The sequence below is a fragment of the Cephus cinctus genome, unplaced genomic scaffold (assembly GCF_000341935.2).
Source record: "Cephus cinctus unplaced genomic scaffold, Ccin1 Ccin1_scaffold0330, whole genome shotgun sequence".
NCBI classification, from domain to species: domain Eukaryota; kingdom Metazoa; phylum Arthropoda; class Insecta; order Hymenoptera; family Cephidae; genus Cephus; species Cephus cinctus.
This window is the reverse complement of record NW_014333027.1, coordinates 1,436,054-1,457,559: the sequence shown is the minus strand read 5'-3', so window position 1 is coordinate 1,457,559 and position 21,506 is coordinate 1,436,054. Positions and strand designations below refer to the sequence as shown.

The following is a 21,506-nucleotide window of genomic DNA, read 5'->3' as shown; positions in this document are numbered from 1 at the left end:
CTAAGTGTAAGTTTCTTATTAGTACATTTATTTACAGATATAGTCTCACATATATAAATTTTACACTGATTATATTATATTTACGACGCGTCATGTGTCGTTGATAAAGTCTTGATCCATTTTTTGGAAATGATCATGATATTTTTTTGGTACCTCTACCTCTTTCAAATTGTCCAATCCAATTTCTTCTTCAGTTCTGGAAGGAATAAGATTAACGCATAATGAAACTTGAAAATCCTTTCATAGAAGTAGAACTAATAGAAATAAAATACGAACCGTATTAATATGTCAACAACATTTTCACAAGCTAGTAAAACATTCTTGTCCTTTTCCCATTTATGAAATTCTCTCAGTATTACATAAGCATTTTTATCTCTGAGTATTTCACGACCTCTCCGCGTTACGCATAGCTGTGCTAAGGCCTCCAGAAGCATAAGTCTGAAGTGAATAATATTTTAGTTACTTTCAGGATTCAATTTTTTAATCGCGTTGCATACCTTATGTCAGAATCACGTTCCCGTTCCTTATTTTCTGGCAGGAATTGTAAATCTACAGGTAGTTTGTCTTGTTCCTCTTCATCAAACTCTTCAGGTCCAGCAAGAGGCAGTAATAAATGTGATAAAATGTCAATCTTATCACTGAGTAGCCACTCGTGATATTCCTCATCAAAGCAACAATTTTTTAATGTTCCCACTATACCACCGCGTCTTACTATACTCTCTGCATATTCTGTGAATGGAAGTAACCTCTGGATTGCACAACGTTCTTTATCCATTAAATATCTAAAAACACACATTATAATTAGTTTTTAATTGAGAACAAATTAGTAGAAAAGAATTAGTCAATGTACTTTCTCACTGAGGGTGACTGAGAGAGATTGCTGAAGACTGGTCCCAAGTAATGAAGATTAGCACCTTTATTGTTATATTTTTGTGCAGTAAATGCTGCAACTAAAGCATCCCAAGTGTAATTACTTTTTTCAATCAGGTGGATGATTCTATCGACAAGACCATGAGAACGTGACATATTAGACATAATCATACAAAAAGGATCTGCCAATGTACTCTCCTTATCCATGATATACCTGCAGTCACATGTATGATTATACATAATATCAATTTCTAAAACTATACAGTATAATTATATAGAACACACTATATTAATACAGCATCCTTACCTGAGGCTAACATCTATTAAGTTATCGCTAGGCTTCTCATTAACACTTGGTTTTGAAGTTTCTGATATAACTAACAAAGCACTGGCTCCTGGTTCATCAGCAGATATATTCACCAACGATAATGCTGCATCTTTAGCTACTGCAACAACACTATCTTGCGCAAGTAGAACCAATTGACGAAGAATTTCTGGTATTCCTAATAATATTTCTCTTCCTTCGAGACTACCAGTAGTACCTATAAATAATACATTTATATTCATAAATTAGTGCAAATATTGTAAACAATATAATTATTACTATTCTTCAATGTGCTACTTACTTAGAACATGTTGTAATGCAACGGCCTTTAAGTCTAAACGAGTTTTTAAATCCAAAAATTGAGATATTTCCTTCAAAGGTTCCATAATGTTGAAAACGTTTTGTGTATCTTATTAGAAACACGTGCACTCCGATTTATCAACCTCACTGTAGATAGCTAATGTGTGTGATACTCTTTTTTTGTTAAAATAAAATTTGTAGCTCTGCTTCTTTAATAAATTAGATATCTACTAGGGATGAATAGGGAGATGGCTAATAAGCCGATTTTCATGGTCCAAGTTTTATTTCGACGTCGACGCGCTACTTGAGCAGAGATGTGACGTGTGCGACAACATTCGATATAGTTCAGAAATCTGGATATAGAGGGTATACGTTCTAGCAATGTCAAAACCTGCGATTATTCAAACGATAAATATAGGATGTTTAATCGAAGACATTATTAAAAGGGGATTCAGTTTATAAAAGGACAATTTTAAGAGAATAGATAGACGAGGACTGTTCAATAAGTCCATGACTTCTTGAAAGATGGTACTCTTATCGTAAATATGTGACTACTCTAAGAGAATACCATCTAATATCAGTGCGTATACAAAGTTTCAAGTCAGTACGTTGGTCATACAATTTTTTAGTCATTTGAAATTAATTTTTCATTGTTAAAACAAAACCATGGAAAAAAGCGAGTTTCGCGTGCTTATTAAACATTATTTTCTACGAGGAAAATCAATCAAAGAAACTGAAGAAAAGCTCGCAAAATATTATAAGGAGTCTGCTCTATCGCATGGCATGATTCATAAGTGGTTCACTGAATTTCGTTGCGGCCGTATTAGCACAGGTGATACTTACTGAGCGTCCTGGCCGTCCAAAAGAGGTAACTTCTCAAGAAATTATTGATAAAATCTACGACATTGTACTCAACGATCGTCGATTGAAAGTGCGTGAGATTAGTGAGACTGTAAACATTTCAGTAGCAAATCATTTCAAATCTTAAAGCAGTAGGTATAGATGTACAATCACGAGCTTGCACCTATACATACTTATATTTTTAAATAATATGATGCAAAAATTAAATATACACATATTTAACATAAAAATATGTAATGATACCTTCATATCAAAATGCATGTGTACATAATAGATGACGAAAATTAAACGAAAAAAATCTCCAAACATGGAATATTACGATTACTAGATCATATATATATAATAACAGTAAAACTATATTTAAGTTTTTAAAGATAGTTGTTTTTTTTCCTATCAGATGGCGCCAGTATTCTATGCGATTCGCATTACATTTGTCAGATGGCGCTATGTGAAAACTCTAAGTCACTAGCAGCCAACTTCAGTACGGAGTCGTATACTCCAGTTTACCCCATTCGAAGAAGGAACCCGACCAGTTCATGTCAGGAGGCTTACCTACCATAATCCTAGGAATACACAAGTATCACTTGTAGGTAATGGTAAACCGGTGAATCTATGGCAGGAGTCTATGTTGTCATGGAGTTTCTTAGTTATATTTTTCGTCTCCTCAGTTATTGGACTTAAAAATCAAATCTTGAATGACCAGAATTAGGAACCTGGATTTGTGAGTTTTTTTGTCGAGTATGGCTAAGTTCGACAATTAAGCTGTATTTAACGCCGTTAGTATCAACTGAGTATTTCAGTTTTCTTCACCTTTGCATGAATTTGCATTTCCAAGTAATTTGCAGGACTATTCCTCAGATGTCGCTCCGACAACTGACAGCACGACGCGTTGCATTATTACTAATTGTTACTTAAGCACGTGCTCGTGTAACCTATAATTCCGGTATCTGTCTAGAGACTGTTTACGTATTTTGTTTTAGGATTATTGAAAATGACTGAGGCACAAGAAACAGTTACACGAATGGAAGATCTGTTAAATAGCAAGTCATTAGTGGAAGGTAAAGAACCAATAGTAGATACTGGGCATCAAAAATCCAAGAAAGCTGAGAAAAAGAAGCCAGCTATAATAACTGTTATAAAAGGAAAACCGAAATCTGGTAGAATTTGGAAAGAACAGAAAACAAGGTAAATATTTAGATATTTTTGTACATATCGTTTAAACGTATATCAAATATATATGTAAATATAAAGTATATAGTCTCAATCTAATAACATTGTAGATTTTCATCTATTATTAAAACTCGAGGAATCCGGCAATCTTTTGAGAAGAAACAAAAGTTACGAGAAGACCTGAAGAGAGTGAAAGATATGTCGAGAGCAATAATAGAACAAAAAAAAGCAGAAAAGGAAGCCAAAAAGCAACGCAGGATAGAAAATTTAAAACGTGCAGAAGAAAATCGTAAAAAGAGTGAAGTTGTTCAAGTTGTAAGTATTTCATTACATCTATGCATTACGATGTGATATATTTATCTAACAAAAGTTCCAATCAAATAAATATCTATTCCTTTCAGATAAGAAATACTGCTAAGATAAAAAGAATGAAAAAGAAACAGTTGCGAATGATTGAAAAGCGAGATACCAATAATATGTAACAAAGTCCTGTATTATTGTAAAGGCATATGTAAATTTTTTTTAAATAAAAAAATACTTGTATGATCATAATTATTGGAATACATTACTCATACTTCAAAAAAACTAGTCTTAATTGCTAAAACATAATTTGCATTCAATGAATAATTCATAGTTAAATTATAAGTAACAATATATTTGATTCAGGCATGATCTCTTTAAGAATTATGGTTAATATGTTTAGCAACAAATTGTTTGAGTTCAGTCTGAAGATTGTAGTCTACACGATTGGTCCACTAAAACAAAATCATATTCTCAATTTATTTTGTCATTGATCGAATTATATAATATAGTGAAGCATAACATTTATTCACCATTGCTCGGACCCATTTCGGTAAATAAGCTTGAGTTGAGTTAGACAAAAATCTATATTAAAACACAACATTGAAATGAAACAGTTTGCAACATTTGCATAATAAGAAGAAAGTGCTTACCGTTCATCAACCATCAAGACTATACCCCAATCATTTTTGTGTCTGATGCATCGTCCTAATGCTTGATTTAACGCTCTGAATGCTTGAACAGCATACCACTCTCCGCCTTTTAATAACCCTTTAGAGTGATTAAGATCATTGTATGTAAACTTCATATCTATCATAGGATCCCTTCTGACAGCATAGGGTATACCAATCTATATATGAAGTAATATATTGCATTAACAATAATTTTCATATTTTAACCGTATCCCGTTTAAAAATGACACATTGCAATAATACGAACGGCTACAACGCAGCGAGCTTCATTGTCACTGAAGTCAATTCCTTCAGCAACTTTACCACGAAAAACTGCGAGTAGAAGGGCTCCATTCACCCCATTTAGTGGTGCCGTTGCAGTATCTTTAATAAACTCTTTGTATTCCCTCATGACAGATTCCAATTCAGAGTTAAAGCGTGGCTCAAGAAAAATCAGTTTCACCTGCTTCATCTTGTCCCAGTGTCCGTTTTCCTTCCAACGATTCACCTGCTTATTCATCATATTGTACGATGAGAAGAAGCACAGGATACCATGTGGTACGGCTTGACAGACATCTAAAAGAACCCTTCCTAGTTCGTCCTAAAAAATTTACTAGATAAATATTACTTAAAATTAAAACTATCTTTTGTGTTAATTGAACGTAGAATGTACCTGGAACGTCCAAGAGTTCACATTTGTGTAGTTGGCTTTAAGAACAACGTCAGTTGGTCCTTTACTGATTCCTCTGATGTAGACTTGGTTACTGGATATCACATGATTACTATTTAATACATGAGTGAATTTAATGCCTAATTCACTTTGGAATGAACTTGTTGGCGCCAGGGTACCTGAGGCTAAGATAACTGATCTTGATAAATTGGCTAGCTGTCTAAACGTCACAGCGGAGTTCATGCACGTGAACTGTAGTGTTCTCACACGCTTCATTCTAACTCTTACGGTGGACATCCAAACATTTGCTTCGGCCTATTAAGAAATATATATATTTACTAATAACAACAAAAATGATTTCACCTGAATAAAACAATTAATTATCATTACCTCTGTATCGTCCTTGACACTGGTTTCTGTAATGCAGGCTCTATAATCAGAACTGAATGCTTGCGAATTGATCATCTGCAGTGCAAGGCACAATTGCTCGAGTAATCTCTTAGTATGAAATCCAATTACAGGACGATAAAAATTCTGTTTGACCTCTTCTTTAGAAGAATTGAAGTCCATAATGGCAGCTTTGGCAGCCGTAAGAAAAGACGGAAAATAATCATTGCTCAAGCCATGCATATCAAATAGTTCAATTAGTTCTTTGCTAGTCCAGGCTGCACTACTTTCATCATTAGTATTTTCATTCTATAAAGTTTAAATGCTAATATTAATTATATCCAAGTATCAGTTTTTTTTTATACGACTTGAGCAGATACTCACGACTCTGTTGAGCTTCATGGATCTCATGAAGCTACAAAGTTTAGTAAAAAAGTTATGAATTTCTATATAGTAGCCCATGTCCTTTTTTCTGGAGAGGGAATCGCATTCCTGCGCGGCATTCCTTAGGTGATCCTCCTTGAAGGAAAAGCTACCGACTTCCCTTGATATATCTTCGATATTATGAGCCTCGTCCAGGATGATGATGGCGCCATCGAGTTTAATTTGCATCTAAAAAATCCGTTATCGCTGATTAGTCTCACTGCTGTAGATTCCATAAATTATTATTATAACAATTTTAACTTACGCTATCACGAATTTCAGGATCGATCAGATAATTGTAAGGACAGAAAATGATCTCTGCTGAAGCCATTAAATTCCTGGCTGCGAAATAAGGGCAAGCAGAATTTGCTTTACCTAGATCAACTAGGTCTTCTATATCCCATGGGGTTTCAAAATTATGAGATTCAAGAGAGTCAAAAGTCCCAATAGTTCTTTTATTGTTATCTGTGTAAAATGGACAGCCCCTTTTCTGTCGATTATAAAAAATGATTTGGCAGATTATTCAATAATAACAATAACCATAACGATAGTCAATCATTAGTTCCTAAGATTACAAACCTTCAAAGGATCCAGCAGATCATTGCACAGATCGGTTTTGTTTCTGTCTGTATTCTGAATACAAGTGAATTCGCGACTACTGAGAATAGTCATCCTGGGATTACAAAAAATATTGATAATACTCATTGAATTTTGCTTTCAAATTTTCAAACAAACTTCACTCACCGTTTGTCCCTGTAGGCCGTCTTCTTCAATTCGCTCACAACTTGCCCAATTTGCCTATGGGTTCTAGAACCGTAATACACTTTTGGCACCGTGAGAGATTTGCTAAAATAATTTGCAGAATGGCAACGAAAGTTCGCAACGATGGAAATATTATTTGCGTTATGTATAAATATATTAATACCTAAATTCATTATCCTTCGTGGATGAAGTTGATTCGCAACTACTGATGGGGTCTGGCTCGTACCATCTGGCGCTCAATGGAGCCTCCTTGAAAAACATACTAGAACAGGAGTCCTGAGTATTCACCGGTTCATCTGAAGACAGACGTAACATCCCTTCTTAGTAACAAGAAAAGGGGTAGATAGTCCGCCAGGCCGTTACAAAAGCAAAGTAAAGCAAAGTAAAGAAAAATAACGACACAAACAGAAGCAGAGTTTTAGCGATCCGTTTACAAATAATAATCAAGAAACCGGTGTTGGCTTTACTGATAGAAAGAAAAAGGAAAATCATATTTCGATCCTAAAGTCTAAGTGGTGCAGACGTCAAAACATGCTCAATGAAAGGACAAATCCATTGAGCGGGATCAATAGAAGGGCCTAATCCTGAAAAAGAGAGGTCACGTAGCTAGACTGAGCCGGCGGGGTCTGTGTTCATTCGAAAGGACCTTCGGAGGATGAAGAATGAGGAGCGCTTAATGGGTTGGCTATCCCGATTTTCGAAGTCAGAGAAACCGAAATGATCTTTCAACGAGGACGAAACGGCTGGTTGGGTGTCCTTTGTGCCTGCATTGATCCCTAATCGGCTTTTAACGTGAAGTTAAGGACCTCGACTTTAGGCAAGATCCTTGAAGTCGAAAAAAAGCAAACAAATATATATATATATAAATCGGTAGAAGAAAGGCTTAAGGTAACGGGATATAGCCGAAACAAAAATGTATAGTAATAGTATTTTCAAAAAAAAAAAAGATAACTCACGAAGTTCGAAAAAATGAACACCAATGAAATACTCCGAATAAATATTACGCGTCAATTATTTTTTTTGGTAAAATTGGCGAACATTAAACAAAAAATAATAAAAGCGTCGAAAAAAAGAGAACAGCGAGGACAGGGAAATAAAAACAGGACGACTTTCATTCGCGCAACCGTTCGCTAATATTCACGCGTATTCCGTTCAAATATTCATCGAAACTAAATCCTGTTTTCGATAGATTCCACGAGAACCCGTTTCGATGTTTCCCGCAGGCTTTGGTATGTGTTGACGGTAAATATTCTTCAAAGAAATAAAACATTACGTGCAAAGCCCAAAGCGGTCTATCGGTAGCCAATACATTGTGACGTGTACGATAAAGGCGATAGTTGGGCGAGATCGAAAGTGAAAGAGATGAAAAGGATGAGTTCGAATAAGAAGCCAAAATTAAACCAATCCGCAAGGGATGGGAATCCTATTTTAATTAAGTTCTCCGCTAGGCCAGGCTTTACTTCCAATTTGATTTGAGGATCGCAATCATGGTGAGCACTTTGGTCTGACAATCGAATACGTAACCATGGACGAGGTCGAAAGGGGGTTGAAGGATTAATCTATCCACGCAGCAGCAACCCTCGAGAGGGTTCTGGGACCCTCGGAGGCATCAAAATGGTTTTGCCGTTCGGGGGGGTAAAAATTTGTTAAAAGAAGCGTAAAGAGTTGCGCGAGGGATGATGTGTAATCGTGGAGGGTTATACGTACGATTCTATGAGGGGGTGGAGGGGTGGGCGAGGGGTGGTTGAGCCACGAGCGAAAAAAGAAATGTCTGACGCACCCAAGAGCTACCCCGCTGGCAATGTCAAGTTTGGCTTAGGGATGTAAAAATTTAGGGATGGTACGAGCGGGGGTCTCATTGGCGGAGGGTGGTCGACCCTGCTGAGATCCTGGAGGATTCGGGAAGAATGGGGGAATGTCGATTGGCCCACGGCTAAAGGACCCTAAGACAGTCGAAGGGACAGAACCAATAGGAGTACGGACTTCGAGGGTGCCGTTGCTAGGCAACCAAACACACCCAACACCCCAGGGTAGAGGACTCTACGGAGGCTACGGTCGGCTGTACACTCCCTATCGAAACCTATCTCACCCTTGAGAATATATCTCTCGTAATCGATGTTAAACCGTGTACAGGTACTGTATAAAAATATTTAATTAATTTTTTTACCTTATCCCTTCCTAGCTCACTATACATTTGGCTATTACGTTCTATAAATTAAAAAAAGGCTGAATTTCATTATCACGGATCAATGGCTGTATTGAAAATCAGTAATAGGGAGCATTCGGTATTGCATTCGGATGCTGCGAACGACAACTGATACGACGATAATTGATAACGAGTATTATCGCGTGTCAAAGCTCACATTTTATTACTTTTTTTCAATCCTCGATACTTCCTTCTTTATTTATCCCTTCTCGGATGACAAGCCGATCTTCATACGCTAATTAGATCTATCGCCGTCATGCGTGCAATTAGCCTCGTGCCCGTACGGAGTTTCATTAATACGACTGGCCGTGGTTATTTTCGTATCGCCGCGTAACGAACAGCTGCCTGTACTGAATGTTAGAGCCGCCATGTCAATACGCCATTTGGCGAATTGCATCTAGCTCTGCAATTGATGCCACGCGGATAATCATACAATGACTGTCCACTGTCTCGAGACACGCAGCTGCCAAACGGAATAGGCCTGTAGCATTAAGAATAGCCTGTAGAGTGAACTAATATGAACTATATGAAATAGCCTGGGGGGTTCGGTGGAACTTACGAAGACACGTGTTTCTTATGACATCAATAAAATTACCGACACCCGGTATACCGCGATTACGATAAAAAATTTATGAAACTTTGCAAACATACGAGTCTATACGACGTAAGGTACAATTAATTTGGGCGATTGTCATTGTCACTGGAAATTGGAACTAATTGCTTTGGGTTTCCCAAAGCCTTGCGGTTAAACGGCCAAGTAGCGGCTACTTAAGACAAAGTCCGAAAATTTCAAGTATACTTTAATTAATCCCTCAGTAATTTCCGAAAGTAAAACTTCCTACAACAGTACTACAAAGTTACGTTGAATCGGACATCGACCGCAATACGTATAACGCATTTGAGAAAGTAGCGTTACCCAGCATGAATTTTCGACCCTTGACGAAAACTACGTATTACCTTCGAAGTGCTAGAATAAACGAAAAAAAAAAAAGACCAACCGACCCATTCTTTGTCTCCAATAAACCACGGCTAATAGCAATCACAAATATATGAATACCAAAAATCGTTCGATTATCTGTCAAACAGAGCAGGCAGATAAAAAAAGGGTATATAAAGGATTTTAAAAAAAATGTATCTATAACACATTCAAATTTTCCCAGCTCTTCACCAGTTTGGAAAATATTTGCCGGGAGCGGAACAAGCACGCTCCAAATAAACAACACGTGGCTCCCGTGCGAACGTATCCGCGATACACACAATAAACATCCAAGCGCGTATACGTCTATACAGGGTGTACCGGGTCGTATGAATATCCCTCAATGAATTCCTGGCGCGAAATTGTGCAATGAAAAAGAAAAAGGAGCAATAATCCGCAGCACGTACGATTTCCTTTTGTGATTTTGAGTAAGCGATAAAATAACGTCAAAACTGACGATAATTATTATCGGGACATTGGCTAACTCGTAAATAGACAACTTCGTGCATAGATGCGCATATGAGAAATCTGGCTAGGCGAGTACGTATACGACGTACGCATATAGCCAGTACTCCCGTACATGGAGTCCACGTAGACCGGGAGGGTTAATGCCGGGGAATGCAGCTAATGAAGTTTACGAAGACACTTAACGGAGTTGCGAGTGGGGGGGGGAGGGGGTGGCACGGCGGTGAGTGCAGTGCACGTTAATGTACAAGAAGAAAGGACGGCTAGGGTTGTTCCTTTAGGGGATGCCCTTCGAAGAGGAGCATCGCGACAGAGCACTTGGTCGCTTCCAAGGTTAATTACCGATTGCAAAAGCCGAGGACGAAAAGGGGCGAGTGAGGTCTTCTGCTGAAATCAGATGTCAGCGTCGAGTGATACTGGCGGAGGGTAGAGGCGACGAAGGGAGGAAGGAGACACGGAGAGGAAATAAAGAAAAGGAAAAAAAAAAAAAAAATATGGTGGTGCCACCATTATACATGAACCTCGGCAGGGTGTTATTGACATGGTGGTGTCGGGGCGGCCATCTTGGCCTGCCGGCACCCCGGCTACGTCCTTGCTCCCCTTCGTGTGACATTCAGTGAATCTAACCTAACCTGGCCTGGCCGCCCTAGCCACCCTTCGAACCAACCCCCGGAGCTACGTGCTCCGAGGGTCCCGGGGGTTGCTTGTCGTCATGGCGACCAACCGTTGCCCAACCCCTGAGCCAAACACGAATTCGTGTCCTATGTACGATACCCCCCCTTCACCCCTCTTGTTGTACACTCTTCTATATACGCCTACCTATAATACGTATAGAACGTAATATAGTATGTATACTTTATTGTATACATATATGTATTTATCTTGTCTATATAGGATTAGTTATTTTCATGGCACTTTATTCCTCCTATCACTGTCTATTGTCGAGAAGCTATTTTAAGGCTTGCGAAATATTGAAATATTTTAAACGTCACTCGCGCTGCGAGCGAAGTCGAACGATAAACGCGAGCGCCGTTTGAGCGACGTGGCAGATGCTGGTAAAATAAATCTAATAACCTCTCATATTTTTATGCTCAAATGAATTACAATGTGTTGCGCAACATTTACTACGCGCTCTAAGGACTTGGAATATCGAAGACGGACAATGGCTTCAGAATACCGTGAATTTAGGAGAATTATTATACCTTTAGTCGGAATACCTGAACAACGTATCACGTAAGACGTACGGATATATCCGTGGAGAAGAAAGTTCCTGGGGGAGAAAGCGTTACTTGTGTCTAGAAAAAAAAAAGTATGTAAAGTAATAAATAAGACTTACCGCCTTCTTCTTCGCAATCGGAAGTCAGCTTCTTCTCCGCTACTTCTTCTGAAATGAAAATAATCGTCTTTAGCGACATAATATGTAACCGTAATGATTGTTATTGTTGAATAATTCGCTTTTGTAAACGATAAATTTATATCGTAAAATGACCACAGGGTATATCCTTGAATTTATAGATAAGCTGGACGTGAAATATCTATTAGTAAGTATAACGTGATTTACGTGGCGATATGGCGGATCGACAGTTCTGGGTAGGTCACCCGGTATAATTTTATACACGGATAGAGTTCAGTGAAAAGATCTTATATGTTAAAATAGGCATTATATCATGAGTTTGTATTATGAAAGTTCGAATTACGTGCCTGTCAGCGGCCTAATAACTGCTTTGAGGGCCTCAGGCCCATCTGATACGGGAAAGGGCCTGTTTACAATGTGCGTATTTAATAGTAAATCGTAATGCGCGAGTGCTCGCGTAGTCGGGTCACATATGTATATGGAGTGAGAATGTGAAACGAGAAGGGTATAGTGCAGGAGCAAGAGAGTTAGGAATTGCGTTAAGAAAAAGAAAGATGGAAGATCCAGTAGTCGTGCATAAAGCCGCGAAGCCTTCTGCCTAAGGAGCCGCAAGGCCCCTCAAAGGTACCGACAGAGTGAGTCCCTTCAAGAAAGCCGACGAACGCGGCGTTTATGAAAGTCCGAAGCAAAAAAGAAGCAATAAAAACATGCGATATTTAAAAATATTATTTTCCTGTCGATTATCGGACATACATAGTATTGAATGTACACTGTATAGAGATAGGGGTAAGTTTTCTGTAAAAATGTTATTTCGGGAGTTTATTAAAAAAAATGGAGACTTAACTGAACTCTTCATTTCATTCATCACTGCGTGCTGAACGTGAAGAAAAATGAGGCTTTGGTTTTGGGCATAGTAAAAAAAAAGGGAAAAAACTGGAAAAATGAATCCATCGATTTATTGTATGGCAAAAATGCATATATTTGGATCGCTGATAGATCATTTCACGTGATCTAGCCAAATTTTACTGTTTTCAGTAAGGGAAGAGGTGAAAGGTCAATTTTTATGGAGTTTCTGCGATAACCGCACACGTTTCACATAAAATGGGTTGGTACCCGGTGGTAGCCACAATAAGGGTTGGAAATACCGAATTGAATCCCCACCGGGGCGGCTATGGATCCGAGGGATATTATCCCTCGGCGGATCTGTGTAATGAAATGGTTTCGGCACCCTCGTGGTTATCATCCCCTAGAATAATACTCGAGAGCGCGGACCGCGGGCTCAGCGAGCCCCATTCTCCATGGAGCATCAAGCCCATCCCTTATAGCGAATGCCAAAGAGGAAGGACAAAGAAGCCACCCCTATTTGCGGTATCAATGTCGTCATCGTCATCACTATATTTTCAACGTCATGGCACCGTTAGTCATCGGTATCATCAACGGATCCACGTAATTGCTTCATCCCTTGGGACTTGCTTAGCAACCCCGTATCAAAACCCTCCGAGAGTAGAATCTCGTGTAAGGGCTGATAGATAGTGGATAAGAGCTGTGATAACAAGCGCCCTGCGTAAGGTACTAAAAAAAAAAAAGAAAAAAGGAGAAGGGTTGAAAATTGGTAAATTTTTGAAAAATCAGTTAATCGGGGTAGGTACAGGCTGTTTAAAAATTTTCACACGGTTTCTGAACGATATTCGCAAATTCTCAACTTTTTATCTTATTCTTCGACAGGTTACGTAAGGTAGTCGATGAGAGGTGAAAGGAGAAGGGGAAGGAAAAAAAAATAAACGTATCCCAAGAGAAAAACGATCCAGCGGCACGTGCACGCGGTTAAAAGGTTCCGCTCAGAAGTTTTTGACGTGGGCCAGAATTGAAAAGCGGAACCGGCTGTCGAGATACGAATCTGACCAATCGTGAGACCGCATAATGGCCACTTATTCATCCATCCAATGAGTCCTCCTCCACGACAACAAAGCCGGAAATTAGTCAGCTTCGTTATGCTTATTAATTGACTGACGTTTCCGTGATATTATTGTACCCGGGTGAATCGAAAGTTGAGGCTCTCTTCGTAACCCTTGAACCTACCGATCTACAGGTCGTTTCAAAGCAAAGGTTCAAAAAGAAAAATTAAATCCTGCCCACGTGATAAATTGCCAAGAAGCCCTTAAGCATTTGTATGGAGAAGAAATCGAGGTTCTACGCAGACAATGTTTTTTATATGAATTTTACACAATAATATCCGTCTGACTGTAGGATGCCACGTGGAGGGCACATATAAAGGGTGTAAAAAAAAAGGGGGTAAGGGATGCGTGAATACCCACGAAAACTGCATAGGAGCGCGTCTCAAGGGTTCTCTCTCATTGGGTTTTCTCCCTGCGCTTCGTCCATCGCCGCATCCGCGTACCTATTCAGAATACGTTTCTTTCTTTTCCTTTTTTCTTATTCCGCCCTTTCTTTCCTCTTTTTCTTTTTTATTCGTTCTACTTGTAATTATTATACTTGAAGCCTCTAATTACTGGCTCGTGTACCGCGCTTGTGGTACGCCTATCGCTGGAGCTAGGGAAAATAGCTGGGGAGAGAATACAGTGGGTATTATAAGGCGATCCGTAGAAAATGGAGCGAGCATCGGGCTGAAGGTAGAAAGGCCGGCGAAATTGGAAGAAAGGAAAAAAAATATACTGCACAGAAATAAGGAGTAGAGGAGATATTGAAATACAGGAAATATACATGTTTCGGTACTGTCTATAGATATTCATTAACTATTTGTACTTTTTCTTTTGTACCAAAAAAAAAAAATCGTAAACGAAATTTAGTCCATTAGTTATATCTCACGATGCGTACTTTTGGCAACGTTTAAAAATTGTTTTTATCTAAAAAAAAAAAGAAGGCAAAAATTCCAATTCAGTATAACAACGTTACTTGGGGTTTGATTTTGTTCAAAGTTCTTTTTTTCCCTCAATCTTTCTTTTCAGTTTATCCCTCATTTTTTACCTAGGTCCACCGACTGCTTTTTATGAAAAGGAAAGACCCGAGGGTAGAGAGAAGCGTCGCGATGGCGGCGTCGCCGTAGCCAACGCTGATTGGCTGCCAGTAAGGGAGCGCGTTTTTAGCCACCCTTCGGATCTGCCCTCATTGTCATTTTAATTTCAACCGCCCCCCCCCCTCTCAAGGCAGGCACAGGGGTGAAATTCTCGGCACCGTACCTACCTACGCACCCTTATCGAAGATTGGCTTGACGACGCAGAAACTGCTTACGTTTTTTTTTTCCGGGTCTTTCAAAAACAACAAAATCATACTGGCAGTTTACATGATATAACTAATTAATACTGTTTAGACTGTTTGTCAATGAATCGAATGCTTTCGCGGGATAATGGTTTATAAAGCTTTAAAAAGTGTTCAAATATGCGATCGTCTGAGGATTGTATACTTTAAAATATGAAGTTCAATAGAAAGTGAGTTAAAGCCAAAAGTAAATATCGTAGAGTCGCGATGAGCGTTAACGTCATTCTTCCGTGCACGGCAGAAGCAAAAAGCCCCTGGGCTGTATGTGACAGCCATTTTAATTCTGACCCCCTCCCCCCGAGGGCCTATGATTTTCATTCCCCGTGATGGAACATCAGCTTTCATCCCTCTTCGGCGCTTTCACAGGCCTCTCTTGTGTCCCTATCTCACTCTCGTTAGGGATATATGCTGCTACCTACTTGCTCCTATGCTCTTGGACTCACCCTATGTCTCTGCCTTGCGAATGGCGGCACTCGTTATCTCGCTTCTCGTATCTCCAATCGAATAAAAGCCCCACATAACCGACGGCATTTAATTTCGGGATAAGCCACGATAACTTTCGGGGTACATGTCTTTTCAGACTAAGCTCTGGGCTCGGGCTTAGTTGTCATTAAGGGAAACATGGCGTCGGCAAAATTTCCGGCAGAAATCTGACAACGTTAATCCAGTACATTAAAGTGCACCACACAAATCTCCTACCGCTACGAAAAATCGGTGAAAAGCTCTAAAAGTTCGAAATTTTTAAAGATTTTCCCTTTATAATTATATTTTCCATAAAAAATGAAAATTATTTCAAATTTTCACCGTAGCTTGAGTATACATATAATTGTGTCTATACGAGTAAGAGAAAGAGATTAAGAGTGCCAAAGGCTGCCACGTAAAATGGCACCTAATAATGGGCTGGTAGAAAAATTGGTCGACGTGCTTCGTATAGCACGGTACCATCTTCCCTTCTTATTACTCAGCTGCGAGAGCAGCCACCCCCTCCGGGTTTGTGATATATACATAAGGGAGATGGCTCGGTAGGAGTAACCACCCTCTTTTGAACCGTCCTTTAGCCCGGAGAGAGTAGAGCACACTGCACTCACTCACCGGGGGCGTCTAATAATGTCGCCAGCCAGGCGTTCTACGTTCCCAGCTTCCACGCCATTCCCGAGAACCAACCCCTAGAGCCTGACGCTACTGACGTCGCCGAGGCCACCGAGGACGCTACCCACCACCGTCGCACCCCGTCACCACCGCCTCTACCAACACCAGCATCACCATCGCCATCATCATTCCCGTGGGCCTTCAGCATCTACTGCCGACAAAATGAGCCTCGCTTCGCCAGCCACCCCAGGACCACGAGCATCTGCCAGCCTTACGCTCTGCCAACTACCCTAGCCAGCTTCATTCTTCACGTTAAAATAAAAAGAAAAAAAAGGATAACACTGACAGAAAATACTCACCCGTCCATGTTACGCCGTCAGGCAGGAGATGCTATGATTTTTATTTGTCTGAATTTACTCTGCATCCATACGTTCGTCGATAATACGAAAAACTGGATGCTGCGTTGGTTCATCTTTTTTGTCTTATGACATTTCTCATCTGTTTTCAGGATTCCAGCGGGTAGTGGATCGAGCGACGTAAAGCGTATGCAAAGGTACGTTCTTGTTACCTTATGTTGGTGGTCAGGGGTTGTATGGTGTGATTGGGCAGAATTTTGGATTAAATTTGAATGAAAAATACGTACTGCGTGATATTGACAGGTAACTTATCTCACGTTCTGTATGTGGCATATTCACTAGGGAGATATATACGTCTCGTACCTCTATATAGAATTTATGTGTACTGTATCCGTTTCTACCCTAAGGGTTAATTCATTGGGGAATGAATTTAACAACGCAGTGGATTCAAGGGATTCTTGAGCGAAGACAATATTTCTACTAAAATGAAAACTCGGGATAGATGCTAATGAGGTTGATGAGGGTTCGTGTGGTTTATTGTTTTCAAATCATTTTTATATGTATACAATTTCATGCCAGTTTCACGAAAATCCGCGGAAGCTCTGCAAGATTTAAGGTTATTTGGATATCATGTATAAATATGATCTCGGACAAAGTGATAAGGGCGAAACTAATAATTGCAGTTAACTTTGATTTAGGTTCTGCGAAATTTTTTTTTAATTTTTCAAAAAGAATGCAGCGATCTTTGTACCACCTACTATGGTGGGTATAATTTATTATACCTCGAATCAAATTAATTTACAGTCTCTGTATATAGGCATTCGTGTACTCTATGCACATCGTGAATTTTACGTTGAAACTCGTAATTCGAATAATTAGCTGCGAAGTAACGCAACGTGGTAGTGCATTTCGTCGATTCAGTGGGGAATTTTTAAATCCGATGAAAACTGAAACTACTTTACTGACTAATTGGAAGTTACGACTGTTTCCATATCAGGGATTTGATTTATCATGACAGCCATCAAAGGATATACAAATTCGAAAGTTTCATACCGACAAGACTCCGTCCATAGAATTCATCTGATCTAATCTGGGTTGCACGTTATAAGCGTCCCTTACAAAAGTAACAAACCCCAGTAGGCAATTTCGGCACGTATACCACTTCTGGAATAAAGACAAAACTTTGACTTTATAAATGACGTCATTTCCGGTAATTCTCTCTGACACAATGGACGTACCAAACCGATCAAGCAGCTACTGAACAGCCCTATACTTCTGGACACGTGCACAGTCAGATACGTACGAAAGATACTGGTGGCAGTGATTATCAAGATATTTCATTATCGATATTCCGCGACTATAAAAACTGCAAGTCTAGAATGCACAGAAATGCATAAAAAGGTGTAAGGTGTAAGAAGAAGATTTTATGTAAGAATCAAGTAAATTTCTTTGTCAGGGACGACTATAAGAGACAAGGGACTCTCGGATTGGATCACCCGGTATATTATTTGGCTTTATGGCGTGGGGAATATACTATGCCAATATGACGTGGAGGGCTTGTTCACAGCGAGGGTGGTGGTAGCCATGGAAACGGCGGCACCCGCGAGTGTCGGCTCCAACGCCACCCGAATCCCTCATCTCCCTGCCGGCTTTCTACCCTGGACCCACCATCCACGTCGCTTCTAAAGGGGGAGGATGGCGATGCTGGGTGAGGGTTCCCGAGGAAGAGGGTATACCCGGGTGGGCTGGAAACCACCCCCAAAGCCATCCTGTAATAGATATAGGTAGACAGGGTGCCTACGCCTGCCTTCCACGATCAATATGGTGGACAGGCTCACCGACACCCCTTGACCTTCCTCCAGGACTCGATTTTCCAAATTCATTCCTCTTTTTATCCCAGCTCTCAATATTCCCTCTCTGCGCTCTGCTCATACGCCATTTAGTTTTTCTGGACATCAAAAAAAATATTGGCCTTCGCCCACGCGACAGCCTCTCGTTACTCCCTATAAGATGGGTATTTGATCAAGGTACCTCAAATTGTTCAGCGATCCACTAACTGATTTTCTTGCTCACTTTCACTGAATACACAGCGAATGGGAATGGAATGGCGAGAGAATATTCTTAATTTCTTCTTCTCTTTCGATTCTTCGATAACGCACGCGCTGTACGTTTCCACTTTCTATTAGCCATATTGCTACGTTACCTGGCAGGTAGGTGAGCATTCGCAGACTCTTTTTTTTTTTTTCTTACAATTACTGAAACTTCACATACCCAACCGATTTTCTCCTGACATTGTTAAGTCCGTTTACATGTAGCAAAAATACATGTACAGTCTACGCGCACAATCGAATAATACGAGAGGATATCTCGATAGGTACCCAGTGCAACCTCAGGTGTGCAAACAGACCCCGGGCGGTATCGCTAAAAACTCCGCTTGCTACACGCAAAGTTTAATCTTTCGCTCCGGGCAATTTGATTCAGCACGTAACGTACACCACTTTATTCCAAACACCCGTAGTACAGGGTCCTTCAAAATCTATGAGAGGTTCCCGTACTTAATTGTCCTACCGAATACTCCTATATACATCCCACGAGAATAAAGCTCGATCCACAAGGCTGGTGACGTCATGGGTATCTATATTGTTCAATATAAAATTTGAATTACGTAAGAAATAAAATTTTTCGTAATCTAAGAAAACGTTACAAATCCTTGAAACAATCTGCACGACTTAGGTAGCACTAGAAATTGATTTTCTCTAAGACTCCTGGTTATCGAAAACTTGCTGTAGAGTCTACATCTTTATTACTATTGATTACCCTACAAATACGTATTTCGATAAGCGAGACATTATCTACAATCAAGCCGTAAGTATACCTAGGTACGACGGTCGATAAGAGGGGGATGTAAATTTTGCAATTGTCAGAAGGAATCGAACAACGTCAGCGCGTCTTTGGCATGGATCACGAAGTTGGCCAAGTATATCGGTGGTCTGCTGAAAGCGACAGCTAGCCTTTTGAAATTGGAATTGTTCGGCAGCGGCGAGCGAGCAATCGTTACGGCAGCTTCTCCGGTTTCAACAGTCTAGCCGCTTTCAGCACACTTCGTGCAGAACACCGTGAAATAATAATAATGACGATCAGAGAGGGTTCTAATGTCGGCCGCTACCTTGGGGAAGTTCGCATAGACCAGGAACGAAATAGCAAAGCGTTGAAAGGAGGCTATACGCCGAAAGTCTACGTGCATGGGATTAATAAAAAGAATAGATTACAAAATAAAAAAAAGCTACACGGACGAGAGAAAAAAATTCAAGGAACAAGGTAAAATCTCGCGGGGTACTTCCGCTTACCTTGATACGTACTCAGCACATGGGGATGTCCTGTTATTGCGCGCAGATTCGTTCCGCACGCATCATTGCAGATATCGATACGTGCCAGGATATTGCATGTTCCTATTGCGAAGTAGGAGCATATTGCATACGGGGTAGTGAAACAAGACGATGAACAAATATAGATCATACAAAAATTCAACGACACAGGGTAGATTTTTTTAATGGTAACGATTTAAAGAGTCGAAGGAACTACGACGATGCTGACAGTTTGAAATTTCAAAGTTTCTCCTCAAAAAATTTATACAGGGTGTTTCGATAAAAATTTGCCAACATGTGGTAGATCGAAAACAAATCTGAAGTCATCTCACGTTATTTATCGCTGTCATGTAAAAAGCTACTATACATATCGACAACTCCTACTTCAACAGCCACCCGTTATATACGAACCCCAGGGTATATACGCAAATGGTAGAAATACATAAGGGCAGTGATAGGCTTTATAGAGTGCCGCGAGGCTTTGATTGGTCAGTCGGTGCGTGCAGGCGTACATGTCATACGGTTCGTTGCACCGCTAATTCGCTGCTTTGCGAACAGCCATCCATCGCGTTTCATGTCGCTCTTTGTATATGACGGTGTAGCCGGTATCGCCCAGTGCATTAAACACATCACGTATAACAGTCAGGAAGTCCATACCGACGCCGGACGTCGCACTTGCTCACGAGGCTGAAGTTGACAAATCGCCACAGAAAATGAACTGGCACAATGGCAGAAGCAAGAGTTAGAACAAGCATACATTTACAGGCATATAAAAAGCTTTACGAACAGCAACAAAACAGTTCGCTGGCACAATGGTAATATGAAACTATAAGTTTCCCGTGCACTGTGTATACATATACATATATCCATGTGTTTCCAGCTTCAGTCGTAACTTCAGCTGCAGCCTCAGCTTTAGGCCCTCTTCAGGTTCTTCAGTTTGAAAACGGTTTGGAAGAATGAAGATCTCACGGGATCCACGAGGAGTTTCTAGTTTCGCGGAGTGGCCCGCCTAACAAGTTACAACTAACAAGCTGCAGCTTCTTTTTTTTTTTCCAACAGACTTACGAGGAGCCCCGAGCACAACCGAGTTGAGTCGAAGTGGTCCGAGATAGAGGATGAAGAGGAGACGAGCCATTGCGTTAATAGGCCTGCATAGTTATGACGTAACGCAAACACGGGGTTGCTTGGGCCAACGAGTAAGAAAAATACATAAGTGGTATACGCGCCGGATTCAGCATTTACCCTGACAGTTACGAAGTTAGACGGGAGACCGTCCAGCCATTGTGCAAGGTATGCCTGTATTGTAGGTTAGTTTTATTGGAAGAATTAATAAATTTGAAATTTATGCGGGGTTATTGTCGGTGCCAGTGTTGCTTTATTGTTACGATACTTTATTTTGATTCGCTTCGCCACTCAAAAACCTTTCAAGATCTTAATCCTTGGAATGGCTGCTGCTGTCACTGGCCACGCACACGTTCCAAGTGGACCCTTTTGACGGAGCCTGTACACCACTTACGTCGCTTCGAGTACGGGCACCGTAGGGGGACCCCATGTCGAGTTTGCCGATCCTATGGGGTAGTAAATATGGCCACCGTAATGGCGTCTCCGTGTCGTTACGCTTCCTAGTTTACATCGCGCGATTTTCTATTAACTTGTGAGAGGTTGCGTCATATCCAAACG

At 40.2% G+C, this 21,506-nt stretch overlaps 3 protein-coding genes across 6 annotated transcripts in view; 1 reads left to right on the top strand and 2 right to left on the bottom strand.

Annotated features, from left to right (window-relative positions):
• Positions 1-7: 7 nt before the first annotated feature.
• On the bottom strand, positions 8-1,898 carry LOC107266957 (protein HGH1 homolog). Of its 2 annotated transcripts, none has more exons than XM_015738042.2 (6): positions 1,497-1,898; positions 1,178-1,412; positions 851-997; positions 498-782; positions 277-438; positions 8-196 (listed from the first exon to the last, which is right to left on the bottom strand). In XM_015738042.2, exons 1-6 carry the CDS (start codon positions 1,579-1,581, stop codon positions 91-93), a joined length of 1,020 nt encoding a protein of 339 aa, XP_015593528.1. In that variant the 5' UTR covers positions 1,582-1,898; the 3' UTR covers positions 8-90. The 2 variants fall into 2 exon arrangements, with proteins under 2 accessions (XP_015593528.1, XP_015593527.1); XM_015738041.2 differs by having other exon boundaries at positions 851-1,084; positions 1,497-1,893.
• Positions 1,899-2,971: 1,073 nt separating this feature from the next.
• LOC107266978 (coiled-coil domain-containing protein 86) lies at positions 2,972-4,078 on the top strand. 2 transcript variants are annotated; one of them, XM_015738089.2, is made up of 4 exons: positions 2,972-3,077; positions 3,337-3,541; positions 3,637-3,841; positions 3,928-4,078. In XM_015738089.2, exons 2-4 carry the CDS (start codon positions 3,348-3,350, stop codon positions 4,006-4,008), a joined length of 480 nt encoding a protein of 159 aa, XP_015593575.1. In that variant the 5' UTR covers positions 2,972-3,077; positions 3,337-3,347; the 3' UTR covers positions 4,009-4,078. The 2 variants fall into 2 exon arrangements, with proteins under 2 accessions (XP_015593575.1, XP_024939772.1); XM_025084004.1 differs by lacking the exon at positions 2,972-3,077 and adding an exon at positions 3,114-3,132.
• Positions 4,079-21,506, bottom strand: part of LOC107266977 (Fanconi anemia group J protein homolog) — a 32,783-nt gene continuing 15,355 nt past the window's right edge. For both annotated transcript variants that reach the window (XM_015738088.2, XM_015738087.2), the window contains exons 4-15: positions 11,723-11,770; positions 6,903-7,035; positions 6,722-6,823; positions 6,557-6,650; positions 6,243-6,467; positions 5,939-6,166; positions 5,558-5,863; positions 5,171-5,482; positions 4,766-5,098; positions 4,480-4,676; positions 4,360-4,411; positions 4,079-4,281 (exon numbers count right to left, since the gene is read on the bottom strand). In XM_015738088.2, coding sequence (XP_015593574.1) covers positions 4,204-4,281; positions 4,360-4,411; positions 4,480-4,676; positions 4,766-5,098; positions 5,171-5,482; positions 5,558-5,863; positions 5,939-6,166; positions 6,243-6,467; positions 6,557-6,650; positions 6,722-6,823; positions 6,903-7,035; positions 11,723-11,770 — 2,108 coding nt within the window. In that variant the 3' untranslated portion in view covers positions 4,079-4,203. The remainder of the gene's footprint in view (positions 4,282-4,359; positions 4,412-4,479; positions 4,677-4,765; positions 5,099-5,170; positions 5,483-5,557; positions 5,864-5,938; positions 6,167-6,242; positions 6,468-6,556; positions 6,651-6,721; positions 6,824-6,902; positions 7,036-11,722; positions 11,771-21,506) is intronic.

What these genes read in the sequence shown, in the direction of transcription:
- LOC107266957 (XM_015738041.2), bottom strand. Translation starts at nt 1,581, where the DNA reads ATGGAACCTTTGAAGGAAATATCTCAATTTTTGGATTTAAAAACTCGT. An exon ending in GAACGTGATTCTGACATAAG is followed by an intron (nt 439 to 497) that starts GTATGCAACGCG and finishes TATTCACTTCAG; the next exon opens with ACTTATGCTTCTGGAGGCCT. An exon ending in GTTGTTGACATATTAATACG is followed by an intron (nt 197 to 276) that starts GTTCGTATTTTA and finishes TATTCCTTCCAG; the next exon opens with AACTGAAGAAGAAATTGGAT.
- LOC107266978 (XM_015738089.2), top strand. Translation starts at nt 3,348, where the DNA reads ATGACTGAGGCACAAGAAACAGTTACACGAATGGAAGATCTGTTAAAT. An exon ending in TGGAAAGAACAGAAAACAAG is followed by an intron (nt 3,542 to 3,636) that starts GTAAATATTTAG and finishes ATAACATTGTAG; the next exon opens with ATTTTCATCTATTATTAAAA. An exon ending in AGAGTGAAGTTGTTCAAGTT is followed by an intron (nt 3,842 to 3,927) that starts GTAAGTATTTCA and finishes TATTCCTTTCAG; the next exon opens with ATAAGAAATACTGCTAAGAT.